This window comes from Suricata suricatta, chromosome 13 (genome assembly GCF_006229205.1).
Source record: "Suricata suricatta isolate VVHF042 chromosome 13, meerkat_22Aug2017_6uvM2_HiC, whole genome shotgun sequence".
In the NCBI taxonomy this organism is placed as follows: Eukaryota; Metazoa; Chordata; class Mammalia; order Carnivora; family Herpestidae; genus Suricata; species Suricata suricatta.
Genome location: NC_043712.1, coordinates 50,953,863 through 50,975,918, shown reverse-complemented (window position 1 = coordinate 50,975,918; position 22,056 = coordinate 50,953,863). Strand labels below are relative to the sequence as shown.

Below are 22,056 nucleotides of genomic sequence, written 5' to 3'. Positions count from 1 at the left end.
GATAAATTTTTTAAAGTACACTCCAGGCTGCTGCTGGTTTACAATCACAAGTACCACCAGTCAACTGTTAGAAATGAGAAAATTCTAGAATGGAAGGAAAATTTAACCAGAAAGATTAAAAGAGCATGTCTGAATCCAGAGCCACTTACAATAAGCCATCAGTGACATCATGGTAATGCCAGCGTTCTTTGGAAACCCTTAAAAATAATAATATAAAGGATTATCTTGGTGTCAGGATTATTCCACTGTAGTCATTTTACAATGTCCATGGATAGTTTCAGTGTGGGAGTGAAGATGTCTCTTTAGTTATTTAATCAGGCAAGTAAAAAGATTTTTACATGTCTGTGATATAAAACGTTTACTTATGTATTTGATCAATGTTTATTTGGAGAACATTAATACAGTAACAGATGTCAGCTATGTTATCTGTTTTTGATTATAAACTCCTAGAGGGCAGAAATGTGGTCTATTCGGCTCACTTTTTATAGGATACACACACACTACCATACTCAAAAAAGCACTTAAAGATGGTTTTCATCATAACAATGCTTTCAAGGGTACTTGCCCTGCCTCTGTGCTCCATGAAGCTCCACTGTCATGTACTGAACACTAAAAAATAACACTTACATTCTTGGGTAATTCCATTCTTCAGGTATCTGTAATTGCACTTCTCTTTTGAAACTGGAATTATTTAGATGGGCCTACTTCTACCTCTTAATGTTCAAGAGTTAGCATTTGTCAAACACCTAAGTACTAGAATTCAGGCTAGAAAACAAAAGCAAACAAGCCAGAGCCAATTACTCCAATTCTTAGCATCAGGTTAGCATATTTCCTGCATTAGGCAGAAGGATCTGCTGTTTTCATGAGGGAACCTACTAACACCATTACTGTAGTACCTAAACATGTAGCCTCCTTGCATTCTTAATGCTCACTCAGATTATAAAGAACAAGAGACACAACAGATGAAACAATATTCTGTGATAAGGAAAAAAAAATCTTACAGCACTGCTATATAATGCTTATTAACTCTAAAGGACTAAAAACCAATAAAAAAATATCTTAAAGGCTCTGACATCAGAAATGGAGAATGTTTTGCCAACTACGTCTTTTGGGCTGTCTTTTAAAATTTCTGGACCTGGGTTTCCAAATATGTAAATTGAAGACATTAGATTATATACATTCAGTTAACTGCCAGGTTTAAATTATAAAACCATATTTTTAAAAAATACTGAGTCTTAAGGAATCTCACACACATTTTCAAAATGAGGCACCTGGGTGGTTCAGTAGGTTAAGTGTACAAGTCTTGGTTTTGGCCTAGGTCATCATCTCATGGTTTGTAAGTTCAAGCCTCACATTGAGCTCTGCTCTGACAGCATGGAGCCTGCCTGGGGTTGTCTCTCTCTTTCTCTGTCTCTCTGCCCCTCCTGCATACGTGTTCTCTCTCTCTCAAAATAAATAAACATTAAAAAATAAAGAATCTCACACACAAATTGAAATTCCATTATCTATCCTAACAGAAGTTTTTCTTTTTTTGCAGGTAGAAGTAGGTGGACTATGTGTTTTCAGTGTAAATTTCATTTATGTAATGTTACTTATTATGACTAACTCAAATATTCAAACAGAATAGCACTAGCTATTCTTATAAGCATAAAAAACATGATTGCTATGTAATGACATACATTGTAGGTATATACAAAATCCACATGTATGCACACATTCCCACATAAACATACAATTCTCTCTCTTCAAGCCAAGAATTAAAATACTTCCTGTTTTTTTTATCTTTTCTTCTCCTTCTATGAGCATCTATGAAGCTACTATGACTTAGGAATTTACATAAGGTAAGATAAGCATCTTAATCAACATTTCTTATATTCATACTGACAGTTCCCAACATGAACTTCATTAACTAGGTTATTTGAAATCTAGATAATATGACCAAGATTTACTTAATCTATAATGTACCTAATCTATAGACCTCAAGATCCACAAATTTAATGCCACTTAAAAGCAGAGAATAATAGTAACAGCAGCAATAGAAAATTTTTTAAAAAGGTCCTAAAAATATGTATAGGTATCCAATCAACACTCCACCAAAATTAAAAAGGAGAAGAGGGAACTTAAATGCGAGAAACTGCTTTTTATCTATTAAGTATTTACTAAGACTCTTGCAAAAGAAAACTTCAAGCAACTACTGAGTACACTATCATTTTCTTATTTATTTTGAGAAACAAACGCACTACAGAACACAGGGATTTCTTCCAAATAAAGAAAAGCATAGGTATTTCGTTCAAAATTCCCTATGTTCCTGTGTTGTATTTCTTATTCTTAGGAAAAAAAAAATTCTAAAACTATTTAAAAGTGAATCTTATTTTAAAAATATTTATTTATTTGGGGAGAGAGCACAAGCAGGGAAGGAGGGCAGAGATGGGGACAGAGAATCGGAAGTGGGCTCTGTGCTGACAGGCTTGACAGCAGTGACCAATGTGGGGCTCGAACTCATGAACCACTAGATCATACTTGAGCTGAAGTGGGACACTCAACTAACTGAGACACCCTGGAACCCCAAAAGTGAATATTCTTTAAATAGCTGAGGTATATGAAATTTTCAGGCAAAAAATTTCTTCCTAATTTTTATCTGTTTAGCCAAAAGACACTAGTAAAATACATATATATAACAAACATAATGCATTTACTACTTGCTATGTAAGAGACACAATGCCTATGCACACACACAACCCTTCAACCCTTCCAACAATGCCAAGAAAAGAGATCTGAAGAATTCAAATCTTCTTGTTTTATTTCATTAATTAAACTAAAATCCAAAGATCATAATATACAAAAGCAATATCCTAACTAGTGGTTGTTCTATTAGATGTCAGGTAACTCAGGTACTTTGATTTGAAGGTCTTTCTCCTTATGTCAGGGGAAACAAGAAAAAGGTAACAGAGCAACAAATTTCTGGCTTTCATCAATAACAATTCCACTCAAAAAAGTCCAAGGGATAATTTGGTGAATATTCTATATTCCTTAAACACACACACACACACACACACACACCTCGATAGGTCAAGGTCCATTCACATTCCTTACAAAATCCACCAATGATCAGACAAATTTATGTAAAAATACAACCTAAAAATTTTAAGTTTACAGTTTAAGTAACTGTGGATATTAATCTTTACTAATAGAAAAACTAGGACTATAAATGAAAACAGAACTGCAGTTCACTTTTATGGAGGATAGAATAGGTTGGTTGTGAAGAGAATCAAGTATAAAAGAATAAAAATAAAAATTAATGGCAAGAAAATGGAGAAGGAAAAGGAAAGAAAAAGAAGAGGTGTACATCAAGAAAAAGAGAAAGGCAATAAGCTAAAGAGGGAACTGATGGAGCAAAGTGAGGGAAGATGTTTGAAGTAAAATGACTCTTGTCCAAGCTTTGCTGTAGCTCTGGACCATCGCCTGTATGTAACAGAGGGATTACCTCTGCGGTGGCTTTTAAAAATGGTTTCTGTATCTAAAAAGTCTCACTTTATTTTTCAAATTTCTACATTTATTTTTAAATGAAAGTTCAGGTCTGAAAACTTTGCTTATGTGTAAGGAAATGACTTTTATTTTAGAAATGTACTTTGGAACATACACGCCATTGCTCAGTTTAGTGCTTAAAATCTCAGAGATGTCCCAACATTCCAAACCTGACAGTCTTTCCTTTGTAAAGAAATTAGGGCTGCCTCTTTCCACAGTACTTGAAAATTACATTTGAAATCAGTCTTCATGATTGCAGAAAGCCTTGAAAATATGTCTGTTTGCTTGAGGAATAATCTATTACCAAAGATAAGTGTCCCTATTCTCAAGAAAACAATGTAGGTGTGCCCAAAGAGTCAGAAGCTCTCAAAGGAATACCCAAAGTTGGTTACAGAGAAAAACTGTCCTCCTGCCTAGAGTATGTATACAGAACAATTGTGCTGAGTATTGTACCCAAAGCCAGACTCCATAGAAAGGTGAGCTGTATATCAACCCAGCTGGCTGAGCAGGCTAAGAACCCCACCTACTCAGTCAGTCAAGTCTGCCTTGACTCAATGGCTTGCTTCTTTCTAACCATCCACTTACCCATCCTGTGCTCCAATAATCCACTGGTCCTTACTCTATCCCTCAAAACCATAAGCATGCTTTTAAATGAAAATTCATTAAATAATGTACCACTTTCAATATATTGATCCTACAAACTATAACTCTGTGAAGTGGTTCAACACGATGTCATCACTACACAGCAACTTGTTTCATTTACAGTATCTGTTTCACTTCTACTCATGAGCTAATATAATTCAATTTTTTTAACTGCACACAGGCTGCTAGACACATGTGCATGGCAAATGGAATCTGAACTTAGCTTAACAGCCTCATTTATTCCTGATGGTTTAAATTATTTCATCACAATTAATGACACCCCCTCAGCTTCCTGTGCAGCGCTGCCAGATGTTCAGAGACCACAAAGCCACTCTCTTCTTTGACGGCTGGTGACAAGTCGTCCTCTGAAGGACGTTCCCTAGGTACACGGGCCGGATGACACCTCCATTGCTTAGCACCTCTCTGCCTCCCAGAGTAACCATGTTGAGGAAAAAGCAGGAAGGCATGAGAAACCAGCAAATGCATTAGCGAAGGCAAATTATGTGAAGAGATCTACACTCAGAGGAACTTGGCTCCTGCCACAGGAGTTCTTAACCTTGTTGTTTTATGAAAGAGCTCTTCACCTCCACCTTCCCAGCCACTGGCATCCACTGAGTCCCTAACAGGGCGTCAGTCCTCAGAGAATGTCTAAGGACAATAAAAATATAAACTTTTCCACAGGGATCCTTTTTGGTTTTGGTAATTTTGTTTTGAGGAGAGTTGTTTAAACTTAGCACCTTCATCTTGATCATCATCTTGTTTTTGAGAGAGAAGACTTTGACAGTTTATCATTATCTGTATTTTCAATAATAATTTTCTTCCATTTCACAGACACTTCTAGTTGCAATATATACCATTTTGGCAACTTGTGGCAAGCAGTTTTACCTCTTATCCTTTTTTAAACTTTACAGCGGTGTAATATAATGGATATACAAAAAGTTAAACACTTTGATGTATACATCTTGACGAGTTTGTCTTGGGCTTAGTAGGATTTATTCATTGCAGGGGCCGTTGGCTTTTTGTTGTTGTTGTTGTTAGGTTCTGTTATTTTTTTTAAAGAAGATAATGAGAAATAGACTTCAGACTTTTCTTATTTTCAACTAATAATGGGCAAAACCATTTACTTTTTTCTTAACAAAACCCAAAATTCTTCTTCAGTACTGAAATTCAGAAATAGTAATTATCTTATATTCATCATTTTAAGTTCACAAAAAATATATAAATTCCCATAATCACAGGTAGCTAAGAGTAGCTAACAGGGTAGCGGAAATAGTAAACATACTAACACTGATACAGTAAGAATCCAATACTACAGCTCTAATTTGGAAAACATTTCCATCAACTAGAGAACATGTGGCAGACATTTTATGGATTATTTTTTAAATGTTTAAAAAACACGCCCACAAAAAAAAAAAAAACCACACACACAAAAAAACGCTGATCTTAAGGGACCTTTTCCTTTGCCAAAAAGTGAAATAGGAAAACTGAAAGGCCACCTGTGTCAGCCCACCCTATAGTATGAACATAAGCTATAAGAGTATTTTGGAAAATATCTTTAAACTGAGATGAGAAAAAAAATTAATATCAATACAGATTCCAAGCAGATGCAAAAGACTTCTGTGCATGTTAGTGATTATGTGTGTGGCCTGCACAGTCTAATTTCAGATGCCTCTCAAACCCAGTGTACTTTCTCTTTTATAAACTATTTGGGATTAAAACTAGGACCTCCTCCATATCAACTTTGACAATGGACACAAACACAGTGTAAGCTAATCAAGCCAAACAAGTATAATTTTCCCCCTCATAGATGGCTCTTTTAATCTTAAATGCCTACTGAATTTTATGACATGATATACTTAATATTTTGACAGTTATTTATTAAAATTACTTTCCTAGGACGTTCTATGAAACCAATAGTGTAGTTTGTATCAGAACTGAGGCCATCAGAGAGAAGTTGAGATGATGGCATTCTCGCAGCAAGCAGACAACAATAGGAAACTCTTAGCACTCCCAGAGTTGCATCAAATTTTCCATGGACCGAAACTAAAATGAAATAGTTCAATTACTAAGAGGTAGATAAGTAAAATAAACAACTAATTTTATACAGTGAAGTTGGGAGAGAGTCATATGGACCTCATTCTGTTGTCTCCAAACACTGTATCAGAGGGGGAAAAGGAGCTGAATAAACTTTAAACTCTCATGTAGGGATGTATTGCTTGTGTGTCCCTGGCAGATGTGGAAAGGAGATGAAATGGGCAAGGGAGAATCAAATATCCCATCGCTGCAGGTTTGCTGAGGGAAAGAGCACTGCAAAGATCTCACATCTGGCAATCATTTGTCAATAGCTGGAAAGAGAACGGCAGGAAACTTTCTGGCTCTTGGAGAAGATGAAAAGACAAAAACCATGTGTCACACACACACACACACACACACACACACACACACATACACACACACACACATTCTGCAATGGTACAATGACTACTACACTTATTCTCCACCCCTCCTTTCTCCCCCCCTAAATTTAATGATCTTCAGATATACTCTACTCTGTGGTCAAAAACATGCAGTCACTTGACTTGTTAAAGCTGCAGTGTATGTACATTTTTCAAATAAACCCCAGGGCTGATGTTAGAAAATCAAAATCAGTCAAGCATAGACCGCCTGGTACTTTGGGCAGGAATCCTTGTGGTTTAGTCAATAAACAGAATCTGAATGAAAGACACCACAGTAACTAGACAGTAACGTTTTGAACAGTTCTTAACCTGCAGGGGGGTTGGGGAAGGATGGTGCACTAGTGACCATGGGCATAAGGCTAGCAGTCCACTTAGATGACTTGCTCTACCTCCAACATGACTGTGTTTAGCACATGGTCATCTGCTGTTTCTAACACACACACACAGAGTGAACTTGTATTTGAAGAATGTTGTGAATGAATTTGAAGAGAAAACAACTTGTTGTGATTTTTTAAATAATTATTCCTGTTTAATAGGGTGGGAAGGGGAAACCTCACATTCTATGTAGTCCATATTGGTGATAATAATATAGAAAATTTGCTGGCTTCATTAGAAGTTCATAAAAATGACCAGTTTTGCCCTAGCAGGTTTATTATGCAATAAAAAGTTTTCAAGACAACCCATACAAAATTAATTAACTTCTCCAAAATCAAAGGAATTTAAATCTGGTCATGGTGATCGATAGACTTCACTAAGCAGCTTTCAGTTCACCCTTATGCTGCATTTAACTAGCAGCAGCCGCCAGGCTCATCCCTGTGATTCCATAAGTGAATGCTGCAGGTTGTTTAATAACCTGGCAAATTCACAGTAGCTTGTCAAATTATTACAGGAACAGTGTCATCACTAAACAAGCCTGATCACGGTTAATTACAATGCAGACTAGAGAGCAGCCACAATTGTTCATTAATTACAGGAAGCACCTCATTTAAATTTTATGGAAATTTACACTTGCACCCTGGTATGTCTGGGAAAAAAAAAAGTGATCCTTCAAGCATTCACAGAAGAAAGGAGTCTGTGGTTTATGAAACATCACAGTAAATTGTGTCTAATCTGGTACTGAAATATTGGTTCATTATTTACTCTAATTTTCTAAGCACTTTAGTGGTGAAAAATATTAAGTCAACCTCACATCTTGAATTCCCAACCAAGAAAGGAACTGTGTTGAGTTAGCTGTAACAACTTAATACAGGATAAGGTACAGTTAGACTCAAAAGTAACTTTTCTCTGATTGAAAATATAACATTTAACAGCAATTAAGGGAATCTAAACTAGAATAACCACTTACTTCACAGAAGATAACTGTATAAGAGCACAATTTTTTACCAATATCAGTTAACCTCCAAAGCTAAAGAAAGGACACAGTTTCATACCCGCTTCAAAATCAACAAAATCAGACAGTGAATCAAAGTCTTGATTTCCAGCTACTTTTCAAAGTTAAGCATATTAACACAAAAAGCCACCAGATATCCTTGCAAAAGTCAAGTCAGACACAGACTTCAATGATAACAGTCACTCAAAACCAAAGATAGGTTTATGAAAGAGTGTCCAAGATCTCAGGATTACTAAGCAATAAAGTTGCTAAGCCATTTGAAATTTTAGGGATAGCAAAAAAGGAATGAAAAGGAAAAAAGCAAGAGCAGAAAGGAACTCCACCAGTCATGAGAAATTAATTATGTTAGTTAAAATATAAAAGTAAATCAGATATGGGCATGCTCAGTGTGTCTAAATGAAAACCCTTCATAGGAAAGGATATAAACAAACCATTGCTCCTAAATCAAGGTGTACAAAAGGCTGTTCTCAGAAGCAAGAGGCCAAACAGCAAATTCTCTAGTGGTTATAATGCGTGGCACTGAGGGATAGCCTAAGATCCAAGTAGGAAAAATAGATGCCTCTGGCAAGTATTATAGTGAGTTCCCTGGAGGGCAGAATTAGACTAAAACTAAGAAATGGCTCATTCCCTAGGGGAAAAAAAAGACCAGAATACATGTCATGGCAAGAATGAAAGGGATCTAAGCTAAAAAGTACTCCTGAAATTGTTAGCTGGTGAAGAACACATTAAGTGTCAGAATTTTTTTGACTGACATAATATGGATATGTACCAGATATTATTAAAATGTATGGAAGCCATATTTAAGAAGAGGAAAAAGAGAAGGAAATGGTTCAAATGGGTCTCAGTTCATTCACCAGTTCACCATACTTGACCATCTTTGAACAGAATCAACCTTTCCACTCAGTCTGCCAAAATGGTGTTGCAAGAGGAGGAGTCCAATAAAATGAGACTCGTTTCTTTGCCCAGGGGCTTGGTCTTCTTTGCAAGGACCATGCTGAATTGTCAACTCTACAAATGTTTAACTACTTACAACCAGGGTTTCACTTAAACTAGTACATACACATTTTCTCTCTTGGTATGTTAAAATAATATGCTCCATTGGTCTCTTTCAGTTTTATTTCATGCAGTCACATCTGCAAAACCCATTGCTCTTTGCTCCATAACTCAAGGTTCACAAACAGATTATCCAACAACCACCCATGACAGATCATTCCAGGTGATGTGTTTGAAGAACATCACTCGTCCTACCCAAAGAGGTCAAGGATCAGACCACTCTCCATGAAAAGCCTTCCATCACTCTACATTTATGTGTCACATACAAGCTGTTAGCTTTCTAAAACTGGGAAATACATGATCCTGTCTCATATGTATCACACCTGCTTTTCTGTTGTACCATAGCCATACACCACCCAGACAGTACCAGCTTGTGGCACAGCAGAGCTCAGGTGGTCTTCCCTAGGCCAAGAACAGGTGTGCAGGAGCTGGTATACTCTTCAGTACCATAAAAACTGAAACCTCCTCCACCACCACTTCTACCTTCACTCCAACTGTGAAGAAGTCAATTTTTAAAGCTACTCTCTTTTCTCACGTGGGGTATCTAAATAGTAAAAATGCTTTAAAACCAAGCTCACCACGTTCATCCCATAAGTCTGAAAATTTAGAAAGTGATGCCAAATGGAGTCCCTAAAAAAATAACATATATTTGTTGATGCTAGGGGATGCCATCCATGTTACAACTTCAGCCAGTGTCTTTGCATTACTGCCACATACATCCCTAAAATATTAAAAGGCACATAAAAACAAAGCTAGGTCTTTGGCCATGGTGTCATATTTATATTCTTAATCTGATATACACCAAAGAGCTTCTAAGATCCCAAGACCACATAACATGAACTGAATTCCAGGTAAATACTTTCACTTTGCTGATAAACTTAATATTGTGTCACAGGACATAGCTCCTAAAAAGGGAAGATATTTATCTTTAAATCCTATTTTTCTATACAGTGCCCAGCTGAATGGCTTCTGCTCTCCTGAGCTGAGAGATAATAATGCAGGAAGCATGGGTTGCTCACCATGTGTCTCTAGTCCCAAGCACAGTGCTGAGCACATGATAATTTTAAAAGATAAGAGCTTCAGATAGCTGTGAAATTAGGTGATTAACTAGTTGTTACTTAACCTTCTAATTTCTGTATAAGTCTAATTACATGAAACAGAAGTTGGTGTTTTGATTTTTTACTTTGCTTTTCTGTTTGGAGTGTCATTGTAACTACTGTATTGTAAATGATGGAAAATAATTGCATATGTTAAAAAAAATATGAAACTTTATAAAGTAAAATAAAATAAAATAAAATTTCAAAAAAAGAAAAAATAAATAAATAAATAAAAAGATAAGAGCTAATATTTACTGAGTGCCTGTTATGTGCTAACTGCTAGGTATATGTTAAAATATTTACTCCTTATAATCACCTTGGGTGGTGAATCTCCATTTTATAGATGGGAAAGCTAAAGTAACTTGACAAAGGCCTCATTGTAACTTTTGTCAACTAAGGCAGCGAGCCTTCAGAAACCATGTTCTTAACCACTGTGATGTGTATCATTTCTTGAATAAAATTTTAAATGAATCATCTCCAGTTACAGACAATATATCCTGAAAAGGACCTCTCATTGCACACATGCCACCTTGGCTCCTCTTTTACACCTGTCTCCACAATTGAGCATCTCCTGATAGCATTGCTATACCTGTATGGCCTTCAGGGACAACTGTTTCTGTTACATCACCCCCAACTAATAAAGCAATAAAACTCCAACCTGGACTTCCAGCCTCTGGTCTGGCTCCTCCAGGTTTGGGCAAAAGTCTGCACCCAGCACTCTGCCAGCACATGCCACTGGAACCTGGGGGAATATGGCCAAGTTAGACGCTGGATGTGGAGGCTGCTGAGAACTGCACAGAAACACATTAGACCCAGACTGAAGCACAAACATCCCACGTGCAGGCATGAAACAGGCCATCATGACTGAATTGGTTTTTGACACTTAGTAAGTCACGTATATTGTAATTATCATGTAACCAAGTTTATTAACTATCAGAAAGTAAACTCCAAGAATAAAAATGCACAAAATTTTTATTTCCCCTTGTATCTGCAATGTGTAGCACAATGTAGGCATTAATAAATATCTCTGAATGAAAGCAGAGAAGGTTAAAGAGAGAAAGAAGTGTAGAATCTCTGCTTGATCCCAGTGACATTTTTCCCCTCTGCTATTTAATTTCCTTATGTGAGAATGAAAAACATTGCATTCTATAATGTCTTATGTTCCCTTCCACCATTTACCTGATCAAATTTATTTTTCCTATTCATGGTATAGGTTAGCACAGACTCTGTTTTCAATACTTATTATTTACTTACTATCTCTAAATTTTGTTCAAGAGGCTTATTTTATGTCTGTTCCCATAATAAAAAATAATAAAACAGCTATAATATACAATTTTTCTCTATAACTAAAATTCTATACTGAAAGGCACTTAAGATTCCCTTTCAAAACTCAATTATCTAATTAGTTGATCTCATCCCAAAATGTCACTGACATTTTAGATTTTTTTCTGAGATAAAGACAAAACAATTTAGATTCCATCTCTGTTTTTTAAATATTTCTCTGAATCACTACTCAGTACTCCCAAACATACACTATCTTCATTAATCATACAACTATGTGTATCAGAATCTTGGTCCATCAATTGGCTTCCTCCTGTCTTCTTTCCCCATCAGAGCCGACCTCTGCTGTTTTGTTCTGTACTTTAACTCCACTTAGGATCATCTGTGCCAGTCAATTTTCTTTGTTCAGAGATAAGTTTTCAGCCAAGTAGACTGCCTTAGAAGGTAATTCCCTCTTTCTGTTGACCCACAAATCAGTTCACTTCTCTAAATCTAAACAATTTTCAATGAAGTTCACTTTGCAAGTTCACCAGTGAATATTACTAATATTTAAGCACTCAGCCGAGTCTCCATTTTTAAGACCAACTCTCCCATTTCTTTTAAGTCCTGCATTATTTCTTCTTGCCTATGTCCATAAAGTGACATGGACAGATCATCATCTTTCTTTGAAATTAACCACTCTTTACCCAAAAATTTCACACTGGAGCCCAAAAGGAAAGGAGGAGAGTTACATTTACAGAACACTTGCAGTCATGCCACCCTATGGGCACCTTACAGAGATTAACCTGTTCTTTTCAACTGTCTTATGGGATATGAGCATTTACATTTGACAGTTAAAAACAAAACAAAACCAAGGCTTCATTAGGTAACTAGCTAGAAAGTTGCAATGCCCAAACTTAAGAAATGACAAGACTAAGAAGAAGGGCACCTGGGTGGCTCAGCTGGTTGAGCAACCCACTCTAGATTTCAACTCAGGTCATGATCCCATGTGTGTGGATTCGAGCCCCACACTGGGCTCTGCACTGAAAGTAAAATTCTCTTTCTCTCCCTTTCCCTCTCTCTCTGTCTCTGTCTCTCTCTCCAACTAAATAAATTTTTTGAAACTTAAAAAAAAGCATATGCCTCTTTAAAAAAAGAGAGAAGACAGAACATATTTGATAGAAGCTAATGAAAAACATGCAATAGTTGCATATAGTAGCTTACATTCTAGAGGCATTTGCTGATGTTTCATATGAAAGAAATTACAAAAAAGACAAAGGAAGTGGAGAAGGTGTGTTATCAAGACCTACTACTTACTTGCTCTGTGGTCTAGGACAACATAAGCAATGTGAAAGGAATTTAGCCTCTAACTTGAGGAATGAGAAAGAAATGGGGCATGGAGAAGAGCAGAGACACTGTGCATGTGCGTTGTGGCACATGCAGACTGATGCTGATGCCACCCCTCAGCTGACATATGGAGGGGCACTAATGAGTTCTGCAACAGTAATTCTCCCTACGGGGCAATAGAAGAACTGGGAAAAAATTCATCTTAGAATATTCCACAGGAAAACAAAACCCCACACACAGCTTCCTATAAAACCTCAATAAATATGACGACTTAACTGATTAAAGCAGATTCCATGAGCCAGAATATATATATTGCAAATTAAGTGCAAATAATACTTTATGTTACAAAACAAACTCCCACTTACCATACTATTATTTGACTGTATCACCAACACTAAGTAACTAGTTCCTTTCTATGACCCTCCACCCCCCAGAATGCATTTTATAAACACTCTTGAGAGGAAAGGAGAAAGCTAAACACAACTACAATTACACTCAATTACAATGTCAGACACTTAGAAATACAAGTTTCTGAGAGAGAACAAAAAGGTCTGTGAATACGTTAGAAGGAAACAGTGCCAGGCTACAAGAATGTTTCAACAATCCAAATCACAAAAAAGAACTACATGAGAGATGTGAGTTAGCACTCACAAATTTAGTATCCTAGAGTTTCTGAGCAGAGAAAAAAAAGCTATCACGATCCATGAAAATGGACTCCCATATTTTAAAGATGAGGAAATTGAGATTTAAAATAAAACTGCAGCTTTAATACTCTCCACCCCATTCACTATATTTATTGGCAGCATCAGGTGAAGAAAAAAATTTTAAGGAGAAAGCAACCTATATCTATTTCCTAACTCATCAAAATATACCAAGGAAATATCAAAAAATATATAAGTTGGTAGCCTAATTAGTTATAATTCTGCACACCTAGACAATTAGGCTTTTTGATTTAGAACCCTCAGTAGTGAGACAGCTAGTTACAAGCGATCAAAAACATGACTGACAGATATAGCAGACATAAATTGTCTATCTCCTTAGTATCACTCCAGTTTAAATTAAGATAATGAAATATGATGTGTACCTAACCACTGTTTTCCTGGAATATAAAATTTAAATTGATTTGGAGAACTCCAATTTTACATGCTTTCTTTCATGCCAGTGTTCAGTGCCTGCCTCAATGCCATACTTTAAAACAGAGTTCTCTATAAGGATTTTCACCAAATGTTTCGCAGTGATTTTTATCTCTGGAAACTAGTAAGACTAAGGGGATGTCTTATTTTTTATTCTTTTTTGCATTTTAGTATATTTTGCTTTTAAAGTAATAAAAACATTTAAGTTGAAAACAATTTAAAAAATACTAAACTGACCGGCTAATTTCTGAACAGTATGCCACAGGTTTAATTAGGAGAATGGTAATTGCCTGGTACTCATCTAAATTTCATTGTGCTAGTGCTGTAACAGGAAGTAAGAGGCCTTGAAAGGGACCTAAAATCCCCTGGGTAAGTTGAAGCTGAGTGCATATCTACTCTCCAGGACATACCTCAAAGGAATCATGGTGTGTGAGAGAGCTATTTACAACTTACTTTGTGTATAATCAGCAGAAACAAAAGATATGACAACAAGCATAAAGGCCTGGTCTCTCTCCTTCTTTCTCCCCTCACAGGGGAATTCAGTAAGGGAGGGCCAGTGGGCATTCACTTCAGTGTCAAAAGGGCTTCCAGAAAACACATTTTCTGTGGGGCAGGGAGGAAATATGGCAGGCTTCCTACACACACGCACGCACACACGCACACTAGTTCTTTGTTTACTGAGATCACACATAAAAACTGTTATGGGCCAGACTTCTGAAAAGAAGACTGAAAAAGTCCCACAACAGGAGCTACTACCCAGAACTGAATCTGAATGAGGCAAAAGGTATATGTATGGAATAGAAGAAACAAAGACACACAGAAATGATAACTTGAGAAAAGAAACACATTACCAAGAAAAGGGATTATACAGACTCTGGGATGCGTCTTGCACAGTCAGGGCCCATTTGAAATTTTATTTTATTTTTAAACATGAAACATTCAGGTAGTCATTTGCCTGATAGGCACTATAAAAGTCAGAGCCTAAATAGACAAACTTACTTCCATGTCAGTTCAAGACTCCAGTTTTGCTGGCCACAAGCCTGGATCAGTTCTGAAGTGTGTGTGACTTCAATCTAGCACTGCAGGGATGAGTTAAACTATCTAAACCCATAAAAAACTTGGAAAAGAGTGGTCAGACAAAATTTGTTTTAAAAAACAGAGAGCAGGAGAGAGAGAAACCATAAAGAGTCCCATTAGAGGACTGAAGGACGTGGCTGGGCACAAGCTGTGTTACATTCCAAGCCAGAAAGAAGCACGGACTTAATCAGCCTAATTTCAGTGGTTAGACAATGCCAAGCAGTAAGAGGAAAAATTACTCAGATAACACAAAAAATTAAGGAAGATCGTAAAGTGAAATAGATTTGGCAATAAGCTAGTCAGGAGCTCTTGTGAGAACAGCAAAGAAAGAAATAAAGTATCCAACACTGTAAAGATAAAGATGTACACTAACACTACATTTGCTACAAAACAAATGAATACAAAAACTGAAAAAGAGAGAGATGAACTAAGTTGCTAGATGTGCAGATAACTTATATCTTAATTTTTCAGGCTACAATTTAACTTAAAGATAACATTCTGGGCCTAACCTCTCTCAGCTGTGGAATCCCAGGCTAAGACTCAGAATTGAGAGTATACAAAACCTAAAGCTCAAGGATGGAAATACTGCTTAACAATCAGAAAGGAACTGGTGAGTCAAAACAGTATTGATCCAATTTCAATACAGAATGGCCAGAAATATGCTAGTTCTTATAGAGGCCTTAGATAAGGCAGGCTTGTATCAATAGGAACATGGTAAGAATGAGAGATGTATTATAGAACTGAGTAGGACAGAGGACAGTCCCCTCCAGAGTCATCTCAGAATAATGAACTATAGGATCAAGAGCAGAAAACAGAGAAGGGTCAAGGAAGTGATTCTGCTACTCAATGGGACTCGGCAGGGTGGAAGGGAATCCTCTCAGGAGCCAGGTACCATTTAATTGGGGTTCACTCTCTTTCCGCCTTGGGATTGGGAGCTGGCCCTCTCGGGTGAGCCAGGGTCCTAGACTCTGTGATAGATGTATGCTCTGCAGGTACACTATCAGGAGATTTTTCACAGCCACAAACCTTGGTTTTATACTGTAAATGTGGGACAGGATATAAAAATCTTCCTTTCCTGGTGACACCCTGGGGAGCCTGATGAACCATGAATAATGCTGAAATTACTTTCTTCTAGAGCCCTCAAAGGGCTTTACACATAGTATTTATTAATTCCCCTATCAGACAAGTAAAAGGAAAAGAGAAAATTTCTATTGTACTCTTTTTATTTTTATTTTTTTAATGTTTTTATTTTTGAGAGAAAGACAGCAGGAGCAGGGGAGGGTCAGAGAGAGAGGGAAACACAGAATCTGAAGATAGGCTCCAGGCTCTGAGCTAGCTATCAGCACAGAGCCTGACGCGGGGCTTGAACCCACAAACCGTGAGATCATGACCTGAGCCGAAATCCGACGCTTAACTGACTGAGCCACCCAGGTGCCCCTATCATACTCTTTTTAAACAAGAAAACTGGGGTCCATCAGTACAGTACTCCCCCACATTTGATACACTGAGTGAAACTGAAATTAAAACAAAGTTCTCTCAACTACCACACTAGTATTTCACTAGAAAAGCCTCCTGCCATATGAGAGTTGGCTTATTTATCCAATTCTTGATTTACAGGGGTTTTAGCACCGAAAAAGAAAACGTGAATGAAGTTATTTGTAAATGTGCCATGTGGGCTTTATACCTAAAGAAAATTACAGAATCAGATTATTTTTTAACTGGTTTACAATCACTTTAAATTGAGTATTTTGGAAATTTAGCACCTCAGACTATTGCTAATGGGAATATACAGTACATTGCCAAGTCAGACAAGTGACATTAAGTGAAATTTCAAGTATGCTTATACATACCCCTGGTTACGTTTCCTTCTGTACTCAAGGCTTATCTCCAACTATCCTAAAGGTAGGTAATCTGAAAAGAACACTGGCTTGGAGGTTAGACCTTAGCTTTAATCCCAGAGGCAGTACCTTGTAAAGCTGATCAGTAAAGTAACATTTCAGAGCCTTGTTTCCTGCATCCATAAAATGGGAATAATTATTTTTACTGTGTAAGGTAGGCTAGGTTGAAGGAGATGACACAGATAAAGCACAGATAAAGCATGCAGTAGGGACACAGTATTAATAAATGATAAGGCCCCAGACATCACACACCCACCCCCAGCATACACTCCCATGAGAGCTGAGACATTTGAGACAAAGAAAGGGATTTGGGGGAGATGAAGTAAACCTCAAGCATCAAAGGAATAATAAATATAAGCAATTAGGGAAATTAAGAAATTATATATATTCAATTAGTCTCAATTAGGGGCCAGGTCAATCAACTTTCAGAAGGCTTTCTAGAATGCTGTGTTGAGAAAGTCTATAAAGATCTGTCTATGCTCTAAGAGAATGACTATTATATTCTTCACTGGGGGAAGGAGCAAGAGAAAAGTGGCACATCTCACACTCCTGCCCCAATCAAGCCCTTCACAATTAAAACATAAGGCAAATTTCTGAGTTCTCTTTTCATGCTAGTGGCTTGACCTAAGAATTAAAAATATAAAGCTTCTAGGGAACATAGGTGAATACAATCTGAAGAATCTCTACCCTTGGGGGAGGGGGGGGGGCGAGAAACCCTACACCAAACAAGCAAATAGATAGACAAAAACAACAGTCCAGGTGAGTGGTTCAAGGTCCATTCCTCATTCACGGCATATTAGCATCAACTGGACACATGTCTGAAATGCCATTGGGACTGAAGACCTGAGACCCACTGTGACAAAATCCAGGGTGGAGCCCAGCTGTTTGTCTATGCAAACCTGCCAGGTAATGCTGAGGAGCATTAACATTGGAGAATCACTAGCCTAAATAAACAAGAAAATAAAAAAATAACTGAGAAGGCAAACTCTAGATGATAACTTAGTTTTAGAAAATATATGCCTCTTGGGGCACCTGGGTGGCTCAGTCAGTTAAGTGTCCAACTTTGGCTCAGGTCATAATCTCATGGTGTGTGTTTGAGCCCTTCGGGCTCTCTGCATCAGTGTGAAGCCTGCTTGGGATCCTCTGTCTCCTGCTCTCTCTGCCCCTCCACATACACTTGCGCTCACACTGTCTCAAAAATAAACATTAAGATAAAAAATTTTTAAATAAATGTTTTTTAAAAAAAAGAAGAAAATATATGCCTCTCAAAAAAAAAAAAAAAAAAAAAAAGGAGGGGAGGAGGGAGAAGAAAGCACCAGGGCATAAGTTCAAGCATGTCCTAAAATCTTCCTCTAAAGACATGGAATGTCAGAGAAGGAGTCTCTTAAGTAAGAAAGCCAAAATGAGCAAGCCACTTGAGCAGTGGTCTGTCCAACTCCACAGATGCGAACATCAGAAGAGAATGATATGGGGATAGACATTAACTTCAGCATTTAAACTAAAAGCACTTTAAAATGATCCAGGTGACCTTGAACTCAGCCCCTGGGTTTGTTCCACTCACTCAGCTTCGCTCTCTGGTTTTCCACAGTGATAAAGAATGAGGATAAAAGTAACTACATAACTATCTCTAATGAGGAGAAAGGGGCTATTCTGAGTAATGATCAGGAAGCCACTAAATTTTTTTTAAGCGGGCAGCTTTTTTTTTAGAAAGGAGTTTACTTTTGAAGAAAATGGGTACGTTTTACTTGATCTTACTTTATCAAAGGCGCACAAAGGTACATATCAAAAGGACTTCTTTTCTCCCTAAGTTTAACAATATTAAAGAAAAAAATGTGTGTGAGAGCAGAAATAGGAGTTAGAGGGATGAAATAAGATAGAAGAATGTGCTCTGTGCCAGAAAGCGAGAAAACAAATATTACCCCCCAAAAACTCAATGTCTCAAGTTACCCAGTAAATCATCTACATTAAACCTATATGGTTAAAAAAAAAAGTTTTAGTACATACATGGTTTAAGAGGGAAAATACAAAGCACTTAAACTAGATTTAATGCACAGTGGTTGTCTAGAGATAGAGATTTCTCTGGACTAGCCCCTTGCCCCATTTGACAGGAGTTAGACTCACTATGAAGAGTGAGGCTGAAGGAGGCCACAAATTGTACCAACAGACCAGAGGAATTCCGACTACTGTAAACAGGAGAGCCAGGGGAGCCTTCACCATGCTGCCAAAGTGCATAATGTAGCATGCCTAAGATCAATGAATCAACGTGGTTTTCTTTGCATGCAAAGTCTGAACACAGGTAATGATAAGAAAGGAAATGAGAAGGCAGATTGTGTCTTGCTGTTCTTTACTGTATGGCAAAAACTTTCCCAATTCAAACATATGCCATACTGGGTATTGCACAATACCCCCCCCCCCCAAGCCTGCGGACAACCTCAGCCTAAAAAGAGAAACTGCACAAAAATGTACAAAGTTGATTTCTACAGAATGCCCACCCTCCCACTAACCACAATCCCTACACTCCATCCCAAGTCCACTGATCCTAACTAGGGTAAGGTCTAGGGGACATGAAATGCTGCGCTATTCTCTGTACCAGACAGCTAAAAAGTGAATATAAATCCCTCCGATCAGTGGCATTGCTTTGTTAGTGGGGGAGGTCTCAGCAAGTGGTGAGAAGAAAAAGTAAAAAGAGAGTTTCTTATATTTTCCTTGGGGAATCTTAATTTTTCAAATATCTTTTCCTGCTAAAATCTAATGGCTCTAGGGGTTAAAAGAAGTTTAGTAGACAACAGAATGCTTTATAACTGATAAAACACATCATTTTTGTTTGCTTTGGTGTTAGTAGTCTCACACAAAGAGCTACTTATGTCCCCAATTTACCTAATGAAGAGTAATGCTATAAAACACCATTTTCTCTCTACGGGCTTCCCCGTTTGGTGTTGTGATGCTCTTCCCATGTTTCATGGACCACTTGCATGAGAACTGCTCCCAAATCCCTCCCCATTCCTTACTTCATGTGAATTTCAGTCCAGTACAGGAGTCTACAGCTCCTACTAGAAATTTCCAGTTAACACCTCTAGCTAAACAAGCAAAGCAAATAGGTTCATTACAATCCTATCTTTACTACAGCTCTCTCTTGCAATGTTATCACCATAATCCTATCAACAAAAACTCAGAACCACAGATCAAGAATAAAAGCCTTATTTCCCAAATCCAGTAAATGGGTTTACTAAAAGCCTATCCATTCTTCATTTTCAAGTTCTTCAGCTGCCACCCACCCCCTGCGACCCTCCCCCCACACACAGAGACCTTCCAGATCATTTCTAACAAGTGCATGCTCAGACTTTTGCCATAACCCTTTAAAGTGATAATACCAACTTTATCATTTCACACTCACCAACCAGTGCCATATATCACCACTCCAACTGTGAAACTATTCTCCTAGATGATGTTTAGAGTTACCCACAAATTATTAAATCTTCCGGGCCCTCTGCAACCTAGCTCTCTCTACCCTGCCTTTCTAGCTTTATCTTTTCCTCCTCTTTCATGACAAATACTTAATAGACAGTCTAATTAAACTACTGGGTATCTCTACTGCATATTGATTTGGACTTTCCTAATGTGACATACTTTTCTTGCTACTCTTTTTAGAATACCTTCTCTTGTCTTCTACTTTTGAAACCTTCCTATTTTCCAATGTCACTCCTTCTAGGAAGTTTTCTGATGCCCCAAGGTAGAAGAGACCTCCTCCCCCAGTGGTCTACCATCCTTTAGGGATCTCAGCACTATAAAACTTTGGTGTAAATATATGTTTTTCTTTTCTTAAGGGCAAGTACTAACTAATTTCTCTTTGTATTCCCCCATAGTGCCTAACACACTGCTTTACACATCCAGCAGATAGTCAACAAATACATGCAAAATAAATAATAAATAAATTTCTTAAAATTCATAGTGGCATCAGTAAGCCAAAGCTACAAATACAGTGATTTTAACTGTACTTTATTCCATCAGATCTTCAACAAACACCCTTAAGGCAGTAAAGAGCCAATAATTCCTATTTTATAGAAATTCAAAATGCCAGGAGGTTACTATTTATGCATAGAGCATTCTTCTGAGAATAATTTAGCTTGTAAAGATGCAGTAACTAATGCAATGTCACCCTGTTGATTTGTGGTATGTTTCCATGGAAATAATACTTCTCTTGCTGGACTTTCCTTCCAGCTTACTTCAGGATACCTCAAAACCTGACTCCATCAAAGCAATCTTCTAGAGATGAGAAAATGTACCATACTCTCTCTACAATATAAATATAAGTTATCTTTCTCTGCCCCATAAGTTGTCAACATATCCTTAAATCTAAAGTGCAGAATGATAAAATAAATACTGGCAATATAAAGATTCTTAGTTTAAAATTTACTAGGCTTTGAAGTAGAAGCAGGTATGAAAATCTCCTTTAATAACCTCTTTAAAACATGTATTGATTGCCATATACCTGGAAAGAAAATAATCAGCCCATTACACTGCCCTGAGATAGGAACACATTTCTTAAATACTATGAGAGTGGCATATGGCCAACCAGAGATAAACTTCCATCTCCAATCAGGGTCTCCTCTGTTTCACGCCAGGAGTAGGCTACTACAGCCAGTGGGCCAACTGCTACCCTGTGATCTACTTTTGTAAATAAAATTTTATTGAAATATAGCTACACCTATGCCTTTATACAGCCTATATGACTGTGGCTACAAAGAGAATTGAATTGAGAGAAAAATCACATGGCTGCCTAAAATATTTACTATTCAGTCCTTTATAGAAAAGGTTTACCAAATCTTGTTTTATTTTTTCTTTTTATAGTTTACTGTCAAGTTGGTTTCCATAGAACACCCAGTGCTCATCCCAACAAGTGCCCTCCTGCATGCCCATCACCCATTTACCTCTCTCCCCTACCCCCCCATCAACCCTCAGTTTGTTCTCAGTATTTAAGAGTCTCTTCTGGTTTGCCTCCCTCCCTCTCCTTAATTGTTTTTTTCCCTTTCCACTCCCTATGGTCCTCTGTTGAGTTTCTCCTGTTTCACATGAGTGAAAACATATAACCAAACCTTGCTTTAAACTGCAAAATTATACCTCTTTCCTCAGAAACATCACTTTTCAGAATTCACCTTTAGGAAATAATAATACAAATGC

At 37.4% G+C, this 22,056-nt stretch overlaps 1 protein-coding gene across 1 annotated transcript in view; it reads right to left on the bottom strand.

Moving 5' to 3' along the window:
• Nucleotides 1-22,056, bottom strand: part of BNC2 (basonuclin 2) — a 286,450-nt gene that overhangs the window by 235,866 nt on the left and 28,528 nt on the right. Inside the window, exon 2 of the mRNA XM_029920382.1 lies at nt 10,822-10,905. Within this exon, the coding sequence (XP_029776242.1) occupies nt 10,822-10,905 (84 nt within the window). The remainder of the gene's footprint in view (nt 1-10,821; nt 10,906-22,056) is intronic.